Below are 13,290 nucleotides of genomic sequence, written 5' to 3'. Positions count from 1 at the left end.
TCAACACATTTTTCTGAATGCCCCATCACAGTTAATCTAATACTGTCAATCTTTGTTTATGCTCAAGGTAACCGTTTTACCTGTCCTTTGAGGGAAAGTGCATCATACAGGCATTCCCAGTTATTACTTCTGGAACCACGCATGGGTGTGACATCAGCAGTTTGTTGCTGATCAGTAGCTTTTGACATGATCATACATGAAATCAGTGGCATTTACCTCTAATAAAAATGCATTTATGAGCTTCAGTGCGGATACAGAACTTAACATCATACCAATGATTTGCTTCACACCCTGTCAAGAGAAACTGTCTCTTCCATTAACCTGATCTGCACTTTCTGCAATAACTCTTGTAGGCTTGAGTTTACAGTTATTGGAATTTGTTATTTTTCAAAAATTTCTTCATAGTTTGTCATTGACCTACTGAAAATAGATACAGCTTACATGGACAAAATAGGATGGACTAACAGCATGGAGAGACTAAGAGGGAGAGAGCCATTCTGTACACTGACTAGCCTCTTGGAATGCGCATGAAATATTTTAGTGCCTGTATAATGATTAGCATATTTATAAGATCTTTGATGGGTTGTCAAGAATTTTCTAATTGATGTTAAAAAAAGGGGGGTGGGGTAGGGGGAATGTAGGTAGAGAATAACTGGTTGTCAGTGTTATATGAATGAGGGCTATGTGTAATCATTTCTTGTTCATGATTTGAGTAGTTGAGACTTTTGTGTCAGAAATCGTTTAGATTCTTTCTGGGGAAACATAGCCACATTGGACGCTGGTACTGCTAGAACAGCTCTTATTTAATAATGTTCCCTTTTCCCCCTCTTCTCTTCCCTGGTTTGGTAGTCTGGTGGTGATGGCATTAGCATCAACCTGGCCTAATAAAAATATTCAGCACTGTGCAAGTTTGGTGTCCAACTGTCCACCCATAGTCAGACCATCTGTTAATGGAAACACTGGTGCTATGTGCTATATTGGTGGCATTACCAACGTATGAACATTGAACATATTGAACATTGAACACTTACACATTTCATTATTCTCAGAAGTAACAGTGCAGTTACTTCAGTTCCTTGTGCTGAAGTGCAGTGTGAGAACAAGAGGCCCTTGGCCTCACAACTGTATTGATGCATAATCTTGACGAGTCAGGAATCAGTGCTGCACAGGTACTGGTGGACCAGAGACTTCACCTTGTTTTTAGAATCCGTAAGAGTAGTTCCACTAAATAAGCTAATATAAATAAGCTAATATATTATATATATATAATTTAATTACTCTTTATATTTAAATTTAAGGGATTTTCATTTTGTTATTCCCTCTAAAACCTATAGCAAAATACTGCCTTGATGCATTCAGGAAAAGGGTGATAAAGGAATAATCTTATCATGGTACATTCAGATGTGAAATAAGTATGCAGATTTTTCTCTACAAAACAAATAGCCCTGGATGTGTGTAGCTCATGAAAATACCAATAATATTATTGGAGTTGTATAATATTATAATTTCAATGTATCACATAATAAGAACATATACATAATCCTTCAGAACCTGGGGTATTACGTTAATGATGGATATACACCCAATACATTAAAGCCTAGTGATGCTATGCAGTTCCTGGTCTGTTGGGGGAAACGTGTGAAGTATTTATCCAGAATTAAAATAGCTGGGTGCTTCTTGATACCTTTCCATTTTTACTGTTTTTGGAATCTGTCATTTTAAGAGGATTCACATAGTTGTATATGCACTAATATAGCAATCAATTTGTGCTCATGCAACAATGTGTGCTATTTAATGCATGCCATTTTGTACTGCTCATCTCTGGATGAACTGCATTAAGGATAGCTCTGCATTGTAGTCGACACAGGCCGATTGCTAATTAGCAATTAGGGCTGTTGTGCCTGAAGGAATGTTGGCAGTAGCTTTACTTGGGCCTGAGGCTGGAAGTGTTGTTATTATTTTGTCTTGTTTTTTCTAGAATGTTCTATAAACAAGTACAGTGCTGTCAGAAAGTTGTCAGCACCCATTGATATTTTCTTATTTTGCTGTGTTACAAAGCCAAATTAAAATATATTTAAATGGTATTTTTTCTACTCTTTTATAACTCCCTATGTGTCCTCCTAGGGCATTTGATTTATAATTAAATACAGTATTTTGAAGTTTTCTGAATTATTTAAAACTAAAAATCTTAAAATGACTTTATTTACTGTATACTATTTTACAGTAAGTATTCACCCCTTTGTATTAGCTACATAAATTTGGCCAGGTGTATTTCACTTTTTTTGAAAGATATCATTATACGTAGATGTCCAAATAAGTCCATTGTAACAAAATGGAAAAAATATGGTGTTACCCAGACACTACCATCCTAGCAAACTGGATGAGAAGGGCAATTGTAAGAGAAGGCTAGCTACAACTCTTAAAAATTCTAATTTGTTTTAAAGAACTTTCAGACAATCACAAAACGAAGAGATAAATAGTTTCCAGTAGAACTGAGAAGGTGTGCTGAGATTATTTATGGGTTGCTCTTTGGTAATACCAGTTAACCTTGCACAGCCAAAGTCTGCATCAGTGTTCCCTGACCACAGTGTCTCCAGAGGTAACACATTTTGACAAAGTCATCCTTTGCTGTTAGTTATATTCATGAATTCATTAGCATTTGCTGGTCTCCTTTGTAAATTTAAAATTTCAGATGTGACCTTTTGGCGTCTAAATGTCACGAAAGAGCTGAGCTGGTATCACAATGAGGGGAAGCATGTTGAGCATAATTCAGAGCTTACATAAGAGTTCCCTGCCTCACAGGGGAGAAAAAAAGAAGTGTTTTTTGTAATGCAAGCACATTGTGGCTGTGATCATTCTGTCATGCATTAAATCTGTATATCCCCCGTGAAAGCTAAACTGATTTTACAGTTACATCATCTATTTAAATGAGACTAAAATCATGCTGGAAGGTGTACTTAATTGGATCTGAATTCATCTGATACTTGCTAGTTCGTGCACAGTTAGTCTACGGTATGGAATGTATGACCTGTTGGGGGTGCGCATGCATGTGTGTGTATGTGTGTGTGTGCAGGAGGGTGGGTCTATGAGATCTGAGGTGTGACTACCAACAACGCAGATGGTATGTATGGAAAGGGAACCCCCCCACCCTAGTCTAATGATGTCAATGATAATGACTTCATGAGAGGAAAAAGACATCTTGGCAAAAAAGCATCGCCCCCCCACCCCCAACAGGCCCATCAAATCTCTGCTCATCTTGGCAGTTTACCTGAAAATGAGCAACCCCCCCACCCCTTCTCTCTTTCTGCTTGTAAATGAATGAACAATATAAAATAAGAAGGTTGTATAGTCTGGACTTAGTGCTGAGATAGAATAGGGCTGCATATGCATTTGATATAATCAGTGACATTTGACTTGAATTCTGGTGAGCAGTAAGGCTCTTGAGCCTTACATGTAGATGAAATATCTAATTCCTCTTCTGTGCATGTCAGGGGGTTTTAGTGAGGATAGTCTTCCCTCGAGCGACAATTTACATGGGAAAAAAATCAGCTTAATCCATGGCCTTGAATATTACCCTCTCTGAACTCATCCCTTATTCTGTGTGGTACTGATTTTATACACTAATCACTGTTGGTTTGCCCAGATAAAATTTTCTACATTGAAATGAAAGTGACTACTTTATTGTTTTCATCATGAAAAAACCTTAGTGTTGTAGTACTGGCATGACACTGGCAAGTTTATTGAAATTGTGTAGATGTCCGAAAACATCTGAATAAATAATATCTGAATAAATCTACTTGTGAAAAATATATTTTTTTTGTTAGCTGAAGGTTGTTAGCTATTGTTAGCTGTGTGGTTTAAATGTTTGCCAAACTTGCCTAGCATTGCTCATGAACTTGCATGCCATTTAGTTTGTGTTTTAAACAGGGGCTTCAGAGGCATTTGCTTAATTGTACTATGGATGTGCAGTATTCATGCGATTGAATTGAAAAGCCAAATCTTATGCCTTACTTTTACTGTTTGTCAAAGAAAAGTTTCTTCAGATGATGAAATATTATTGGTTTTTGATTAAACAGCAAAGGAATATGTGCTTGGTAGATTCACCATTGCTTTGGCTTTGCTCTCAAATAACAGATATGGAATTCAAGATGAGCTGGAAGGAAGCCTCTGCATTCGGATGCATGACCACCAATTCTGAGATGCTCTCTTCCCCTTTTTAAAGAAATTGCCGGAAAGCTGTCATGTCAAAGCTTGGGCCTGACGGCCCGGATCGGGTCAGGGCTCACGCATTGTCAGCAGTGTTGAAAGCCCCCCCCCCCCCATCTCTGTTCTGGCCCCTCCTCATGCATGGGAATGTGCATGAAACTTTGGAGGGAAGATGGTGTGAAAGGACAACAGCTGCTCTGTCGGGTACATTTTAAGATTTTGAGGCAGGAATCATTATGTACGTTAATGTTAATGAGATACATACTCAATGGCTGTCAGGAACCAGCTTGAATTTGGCAAGATTTGACCCCACAGAATACCACCAGATGTTGGGGCCGTAGTGGGTTTGGATTTTAAATTACTTCTCTCAAAAGTTTTCATGCTTGAATCCGTTCAACCAATGAGAGTGGAGATTAGTACGAAGTAGGTACTAGCATTGACTTCAGCATTTGCCATATCGGAAAGTCAAATATTAGTTATTGATGTTGATCTTAGAATTCACATGCCATGCTTAAAAAAAAAATAATGGTAGAGTAATGCAAATGACCATTCCAATGAAGTACCCATATTCAATTTAATGTATTTTGACTTCACGTTCAAGCCCACAGTACAAACATTTCAGATGTCTTAACCTACATTGTTGAAAGTTTTGTATCCCTGATGTCTTACTGTATTTAATGCCATTTGATTAGATACCATCTGTATATAATGGGTTTTCCTGTAAACTATGATTTTACAATACTTGAAAGATGCTTGGATGGCTGTTTCCATGGGAACAGCAGGATGACCATGAGGGCCTGTGACCAAGGGTTATAGTTAAGCTTTCTTGTAGATATAATAAAATTTACCTTTTACTGTCTAATAGAGGGTCATCTGGTAAAATGACGGGTTCTCCACATGCAGAAAATGAGATCTTTTATTTTTTTCTCAGAAACAGAAATATAGCTATTTTGAAGTTCACATTTGCTATGGTCAGTCATTATTGCAAATTGACTACAGATCTAGAGGATTAATATTTCCCCCAACTTTTATATGTAGAACTATAAATTAGCCTCTTTGAACCTTCTTAGTATCCTTTTGCAATTTAATGAAGGATCATTGGAAGGAAGTTAATCTGAACCATGGTGAATTGAACTCTTGGATCTATTGTCACCATAACCTTCTTACCTAAATGAATCTTTAAAAATTAGCTTTTGCAATGACTAAGAAAAGGAAACTTGTTGAAGTGTTGATAGAATCCGTCAAAGATCATTGTGTGTGTGGGTGTGTGTGTGATTGTGTGTGCATGTTTGCAAGTGTGTAATTGATTATTATTATTATCATCATTAATAATTATTAATAAACATAATTCTAGTCACAAATATAGACATAAAAGTGACTGATACCATTAAATTGGACCAAAATACATAATAAAAATACAAAAGTACATAATGTATGTATTATTATTATTATTAATAATAATAATAATAATAATAATAATAATAATAATAATAATAATAATAATTATAATAATAATAATAATAATTATTATTATACTTGCTTTATTTTCGGTAAAAGTGTTCATTTTCTTTAGGACAGTGAAAAAGAACAGAACATCACTTCGTAGCACACTATACCCAGGGCAGTTTTTATTTTATTTTTTTATTTTTTTGGGACTAGATGACTTAATGGGTTTGGAATTTTGGGCCTGATGGCTAAATATTGGCTGTGGAACTGTAAAGACTCCCCCCACCTTTCGTATGATTGACGGCTGAGTCCTCGCTGCCTAGCTGCCGGTTACTGATTAGCATTCAAGAGGAGCCGCCTCGACTGCTGTTCACTGCTACACACAGGGAGATGCAGTAGCGGCCGCAGCTTCTTTGCGCTGCCGTCAGAGTAGTGCACGTCAAGGTTCGCGCAGTGGCTGTAATCTACTGTATTCACTGCGTTTCAGTCCCCGAGTCGGGAAACCAGCGGACGCCGGGTTTAGACTCGAAGAGACATTAACGGTACTGAATCTGATGATGATGATGGTGAGGATGTTGATGCTTCTGTTGGCGAGATTTTAAAATGAGCTACGATAAGAAAGAGTAAGAAGAAAAGCTTTATGAGAACAGAAAAGGCTGTTGGTATTGTTTTTTCCTCCCTTCTATGGTTATAATGGTGGATGTATGGACAGTTGCACAGAACCCAGGTTGACAACAGAAAACAACCTGCCAGCCCGACACCGTGATTATTTCAGTCTCCTGCATTGCACCATGACCTTGGACGTACAAACGGTGGTTGTATTTACCGTGGTCGTGGTGCTGGTGATTGTGAACGTCATTTTAATGTTCTTCTTGGGTTCTCGTTAAATGGATTTTTTTCGCTTGGGCCAGTGTTTGCCTGCCTGCGCTGAGATTCATACGGCAATTATACAGTGGAAGTGAGGGAGCGAGTGCGCGTTCACTCTGAGCGGGGGGACTCCCAGCGCTCCGACATGGCCACACAGTGATATGAATGACGTTGGTATCTTATATCTCTCCCTAAATCCTTTGTCCTGTCTTGTCTTTTTAATATGTCTGTACGCGTATAGCTGATGGTCGTGGTCGTCGTTGTGATAGATATATTAGGTTTCGCTTGTCGTACGGCTGTCATAACGCACCTTTTTATCGTGTGTGTTCTTTCTCTGATCTATCTCTCCACCCTGTGTTGTTAATTCGTTTGTGTGTAGATTACGGTGTGCATATAAAATGTTTTATTTCGTATTTATTCGTAATGTGAATTGATTGAATATCTGCATGAAATGACAAATATGTGGCCTGACGTTGTTATTTTGCGTTAAAGTGGTAACAGACAAAGATGCTGATCTGATTTGCATGCTTAGTCTACTCGCGTAGACGTCTTTCGCCTAATTGGCAAATTTGTCTTTTATGAGTTAGGCCCATGTCATATTATCACATATCAGTGTGGTATTATTAGGAAAAGGCTGTGCAGTAAAAAAGACTGTAATGCAATGATTGACCATTAATTGTTGTTTGGTCCTGAGCTCTAGGTTTAAAAGTGAAAATGATCTAGTCAAAGGAGGTTTCTGGCTGCCAAATAGGGTAGCTTTTAGTTGTTACAAATATTGAACGTGTGCGGGTGGGTACGGGGGTGTTTCTGGTTAGCAACGTAGCAAGTTTATGATGCCATTATAAATTTGCTACACTGCCAACACTCCTGTACAGTCCTCTCAAAAACATATTTTATCCATTATCCTTTAGAGTAAGTTGGCTCCCTTTTCCAGCAAGCAATTTTAACCCAAATGTGGTCTCCATATTTTTCATATATTTTATTTTTTGCTGTAGAATGTATTACTTAAGGCTACTTTATTTTAACTATTTTTTGTGACCAACCTTTGCTATCCAGAAATATCATCTACAGTATAGTTCATGCAGACACAGGTTGTAAATAAAAATAACTTTCTAAGATAGCTTGCATATCTTGGTTTTGCCTGAATTTGGTTGAGAATTATTAAAATATGTGCATGTTAAAGAGCTATTCTCATAATACTGTGGGGAGACATTCACATAAAAATAAATTGGTAAGTGGGAAGAAAACCCATAAGTTGCCAAGAGGAGGTCATCATCCTCATCAATACAAAGCTAGACTGAAATTAATCTCTTTCAATGATGTCTTGTCACGGTGATGTGCATATCATTTATATATTATCTGCCGTGATTTATGATTTGTCAACATGTATGTTCTCTGGGCCATTCAGTGGATCTTAGTCTGAGGGCACGCGGGTGGCTGTAGTAAAGCAGAGGCATGCATATTTGATGCAGACAGTGGTGCTGTCACATGTAGTTGCATGTGGTGCTCAATATACCCTTTTTCTGGAACATGTAGCAAAGGTAAATCCGATTTTTAACACAGTCGAGCGGAACATTGAGACCATGTCTGTATGAATTGGTGTGTGTGTGTGTGTTTGTGTGTGTGTGTGTGTGTGAGAGAGAGAGCGAAAGAGAGGGTTTGTGTGTGTTAGGGGGAGGGGGTGGCTGGTGCATGTTTTCAGAGATTTTTCTGCATTTACTATTTTTGCTCCCTCTCTGTAAATTCAGGCTAATTGTGCATCACTTCGAATACTTAGTAGCAAGAGTTTCTATCCAAAATTGCACTAAAATGAAACAATCAGCCAGTACATACTACTGAGTGTGTTTGCGTGTGTTTCCTGCTGGCTTGAAGCAAAGCAACTTTGATTGGCCTTCATACTCTGGGCATAAGCCTATTACATAACATTTTGCCAGACACAGGCTAGAGATTCAGAAATAATCTGCAATGCTGAGAAGAGCTCTCTTTTTGCCAAACAACTTGCTCAATGATAAAACTTCAGTTCTTTTAAAGGATGATGTTTTATATTTTCTGCTTTTTCCTGCCTAACAAAATGTATACATGTTCCTGCCGCCTATTTATCCTAATTGCAACTGTTATGTTATGGACATTACATTCACTTTGCATGTTTTTGAAATCTTTATGTGTGTTGCTGGGATACCAGCTGAATGCATGTTGATTTCTTTAGCAGGATAATACATTACCGTTGGTATTAGCTTTATCTTTTGACAAAAACTACCTTCACCTAACATACCTAGTCTGTATCTTTTGTGTTTATGCAGCTGCAATAATATATATATATATATATATATATATATATATAATTTTCAGCTCAGCAGCTTCCACTAGTATATAGTGAGCTCCATAATGTTTGGGACAAAGCATTTGTTTTTGGCTCTGTACTCGATAATTTTAGATTTGTAATCAAACAATTCACATGTGCTTAAAGTGCAGATATTCAGTTTTTATTAATGGGTATTTTTTTAATACATTTTGGTTTCACCATGTTGAAATTACAGAACTCTTTATACATATTCATTTCAGGGCGCCATAATGTTTGGGACAAATGGCTTCACGGGTGTTTCTGATTAGTCAGGTGTGTTTAATTGATTCCTTAGTGAGGGTATAAGAGAGCTTTCAGTATCTAGTCTTGATTCTAGGCTTTTGATTGGTGTTTGTCGGCATGAGCAGCAGGGTTGTGCTAATGAATTTCAAGGAAGCCATTATGAAGCTGGGACATAAGAAAAAAAAAACTGTCAGACACATAGGGCATACCTTAGACTTACCAAAATCTACTGTTTGGAATGTCATTAAGATGAACGAGAGCACTGGAGTGCTCAGTAATCGCAATCGGCCTGGTAGGCTATTGACTTGTATTGAGTTGATGGCAAGAGTAAAATGAGGAGGCCAAAAGGAACTGCCCAGGATCCAAAGCGCCCACATTCATTGGATGGTGCTGCATCCTATAGCAAGACAATGATCCCAAACATACTGCTAAAGCAAAAAAAAGTGTTTTTCAAAGCCAAAAACTGAAAACTCTTGACTGGCCAAGTCATTCACCCAATCTGAATCCAGTTGAACTTGTGTTTCATATGTTGAAGATGGCTGCAGTACAGACCTGGTAGAGCAACACTAGAGAAGATACTCAGCGCCTGGTGATCTCTATGGGTTACAGACTTCAAGTAGTCATTGCATGCAAAGGATATGCGACAAACTACAGATCATGACCACTTTCATTTACGTAACATCCACATAATCCAAACATGATGATGTCCTGAAATAGTGCGGAGAGGAAAGGGGTAGGGGGTCATGTTCTAAAAGTGCTATCATTTCTACATGTTGAAGCTAAAATGTACAATTTTGGAGTACAGGGCCCAATCAAGAAAAAAAAATGTCTTTGTGTCTTAAAGCGTGTCTGTGTGCTGGTGGGTTAAACGTTTTAAGGATGGTTAGAATTTAAATTTAGTTTTCATTTTAAAATATTTTTTCTGATTATATTTATTTGACATCACCATAACTTAATTGTTTGGGCATGTTCCCATTGTGACAGGGCAAGCATATTGAAACTTGCTCTTGAAAACGTTAAATAAAATAATATTCCTCAAAAACATTATGCGGAATTGAAATGTGTATGTAACATATAAGCTTTAAATGAAATAATTGCAGATTTCTTTTCAGTTATGAGTATAACCAAATGAATACTGTATGTAGAACTGATTAATTCAAATCCATTTGTTGAAATATTTGCTTTCTTATTTTACACAAGTGTGTGGCATTTCTGTGATCTTTCAGAAAGGAGGAGTCAAAAAGCCCGCTTATGTAACTTGTTAATCTCCCTGACCTGTTCAGTGAAACAGAGGAATATTTAGATTGGGCAGCACTGAGCAGAGTGGTGAAACATTTCCTTTTGAAGCGGGACTGGCTGAGAATGTAATGCAGAACAAAGCAATGCTGCACGGATTCCCAGGCTCGGTGATCCTTAGATATCATTTCCACGGAAGATAAAAGTACCTGCCGCGTGCTTGCGGTATGATGCATACAAACTCCCAATTTGCCCAGAGCTGTAACTGTGTCTCTAGAAGACTTGTTACATTATCTTCTCATCTATACAGCAGTTGGCAGTTGTATTTCATATGGCATAGTTGCTATGGTGTTAGATTGAATCTTCAGCGACTACTGAGTGGTTAGGTTTTTTGCTGCTTAGGCCTGGAAATGTCTTATGAGATGTTGAGGACGTCATTGGGTTTTGTTGGTGTCAGCTTTATGCTGGATGGCAATGCTGTTGCATTTTTAAATTTAGTTGTCTCTGTAATGCAGCTGCAAATCCTGTTTTCTTTTTAGCTTTCACTGTACAATATGTTACTGTTAAAACTGTGGCAATATCTCAAATTTCCGACATTTTGTGATGATGAAAATAATTAATTTGCGTAAAATTGTAATATTAAAGGCATATTCAAAAATAGTTTGATTATATGGTTCAGATATTAAGCAAAACAGCTGACACACTGTAGCCCAGTGCATACAAAACTCAATACACAACAATGAAGAAACAGACTTGGCCTTGGCAATAGAGAAACACAGTGGCTCCATTGTTGGAGATTGTGTGGGTCGTCTCAGTATTCATTCTGCAGTGTCTACAGTGTAGTCGCCTGAAGAGGTCTGTACAAAATGTCTAGTTGACTGTGATTAAGCTTAAAATCTAAGCAGTAAAGTCAATATAATTGTTCCAGCCATGCATTAGCTACTTACCAATATTTTTTAATGACATGGCAATGACTAAAGAATAGCAAAATAAAGACATTGCTTCAGCACATGGAATATTCTTGTAATACTAACAACATGAACAACCTAATAATATTATCAACATTATTGTTAATAATAATAATAATAATAATAATAATAATAATAATAATAATAAGAGGAAGAAGAAGAAGACGAAGATGACTTAAGAAATATGCACATACTGCCTTTTCCTGTTTTTAAAATTCAGTTGTCAAAGTAGATTTATCAAAACACCACCGATGTCTTGCAGATCAGGGTGTTGTGCACCACCCATTTTAACACTCACTGCCTCAACTAAGGTGGAGATGAAGGGTTCTGTCCAACAACTAGCACATTTTTTGAATTCCAGGTTATATTTTATCCTCATGCACCTGATTTGTATCTACAGCTTATATTCCACAGATAATACTGTATACATATAGGCAATTCCAGGATGAAAGGTATGTGGTTAACCAATGGATTAAATGCTTAAAACTAAACTTATAACTGCAGATAAAAAAGGGCTATATAGCAATACTCCAGCTGTCCCTAATACCCATGTTACATGACGTAAATTACACATAATAAAATTTCAGACCCAGATTACATGATGTAATCACATGCAATTTTTCCACAATACAATTTCAAAGTCAACAGCAGTTTAAATCACAGAACATTTTAGTAATATATTTTAAAATAATTTAAATATATTTCACGCATGTGAACAGAACACATACAAGTTAGTATACAAGTATTGTTGTGCCTAAATTAAATATAGGCTGTTGAATGTGAAATAAGTTTGTTTTTTATGTAATGTTGATTGCATTATGTGCTTTAGTTTAGACCTGACACCAACTGGTGATTGCCAGTCTGAGAAAAAGCAAGGATGTCATGGAGGTCACTACTTTATATGTCAGTATATGTGAGTGAATCACATAAATCAGTTTTTGCATTAAGCATAAAGTTGCATGGTATACAGTAGACCTGACGTCTAGTCTGTGTGTGATGAATTGTACCAGAATTGAAGTGCATTGCAGATCGATTGTACTGCATCTTTGGTGGACTTGGTTGGAAGTGTACTTGCATATAAATTGCATTACATTACATGGAAGTGAATCTGCCCACAGTTTCAAAAGGTTGTGGTGTTTGTTAAAAACCAGCGTTATTCATCTTCAGATTTTTTAAGCGAAGCCTTTGGACAATTCGCTATGTCGGCATATACAGAGCTGTATGTAGTAAGAGCTGAGACCTCAGAACTCAGCTCCTCCTGGCCACGTACTTTATGTGAAGCTTGACCTGACCCGTTAAAGGTCGTTGTATTTCTTCTGCTGTCGAACAATTACTACAACGCACGTGTTTAGTGGGTTATTGATATTTTTGTGAACTGCGCACCAGAAGATCAGAATTTCTTATCTGACACCATGCATTTGGTATAAAATGTCTGCTTTAACAAATGGCCCAAGAAATATCTGTGTGGAATTCTGCCAACAAGAAAAAAAAATGGTTTGATGGGAAGAGGCAAAGAATATAAAACACATTCTGTACAAGGGGCTTTCGTTGACTTTATGGCTGAGGCCATTTGTTCCCAGGAGCTCTTCAATTGCATGGGCTCTGGTGTAACTAAACTGCTAGAAACTTTGGAGTATGACGTACAACCTTTAGTTAGCCTACCTCATGCACACTACAGGGTAGTGCTAACCAAAATGTGGAAATGTGTGAGACCCCACAAATAGTGACATATTTCACAGATTTTTTTTTTTAAGTAATGAGTCGGTGGGTCACTCGTGTAATAGGCAGAGGGAGGGGCTAGAGCTTCCTGTTGTGTCTGCTTGGCGGTCTTGTGCTGCTACATATTTTTGATGAAGAAATTAACAGCATTGCACTGTGTGTTTGCCATAGGCTATAGCCTATCCTTTAAACTGTTACAGTTTTGTCATGACATAGATTATTATTTGTTTGCCACTACTTACACTACAGGCCAGCGAGTGGAGG

The 13,290-nt window shown here is 37.4% G+C and overlaps 1 protein-coding gene across 13 annotated transcripts in view; it reads left to right on the top strand.

The window, feature by feature from the left end:
* LOC118222197 (rho guanine nucleotide exchange factor 9) overlaps positions 1-13,290 on the top strand; it is a 77,032-nt gene that overhangs the window by 23,166 nt on the left and 40,576 nt on the right. The window contains exon 1 of one of the 13 annotated variants that reach the window (XM_035407592.1): positions 5,968-6,194. The exons of 8 other annotated variants lie outside the window; for them this stretch is intronic. Coding sequence is in view for 3 of the 5 variants with exons in the window: in XM_035407589.1 (XP_035263480.1) it covers positions 6,207-6,218 (12 nt within the window). In the remaining 2 variants the exon portion in view is untranslated. 4 more of the 13 variants (XM_035407589.1, XM_035407593.1, XM_035407590.1 and 1 more) reach the window with 4 other exon arrangements.

This window comes from Anguilla anguilla, chromosome 3, assembly GCF_013347855.1.
Source record: "Anguilla anguilla isolate fAngAng1 chromosome 3, fAngAng1.pri, whole genome shotgun sequence".
Lineage (NCBI taxonomy): Eukaryota > Metazoa > Chordata > Actinopteri > Anguilliformes > Anguillidae > Anguilla > Anguilla anguilla.
Note: the sequence above shows the minus strand (reverse complement) of the source record. Positions and strands in the feature narration are given on the sequence as shown.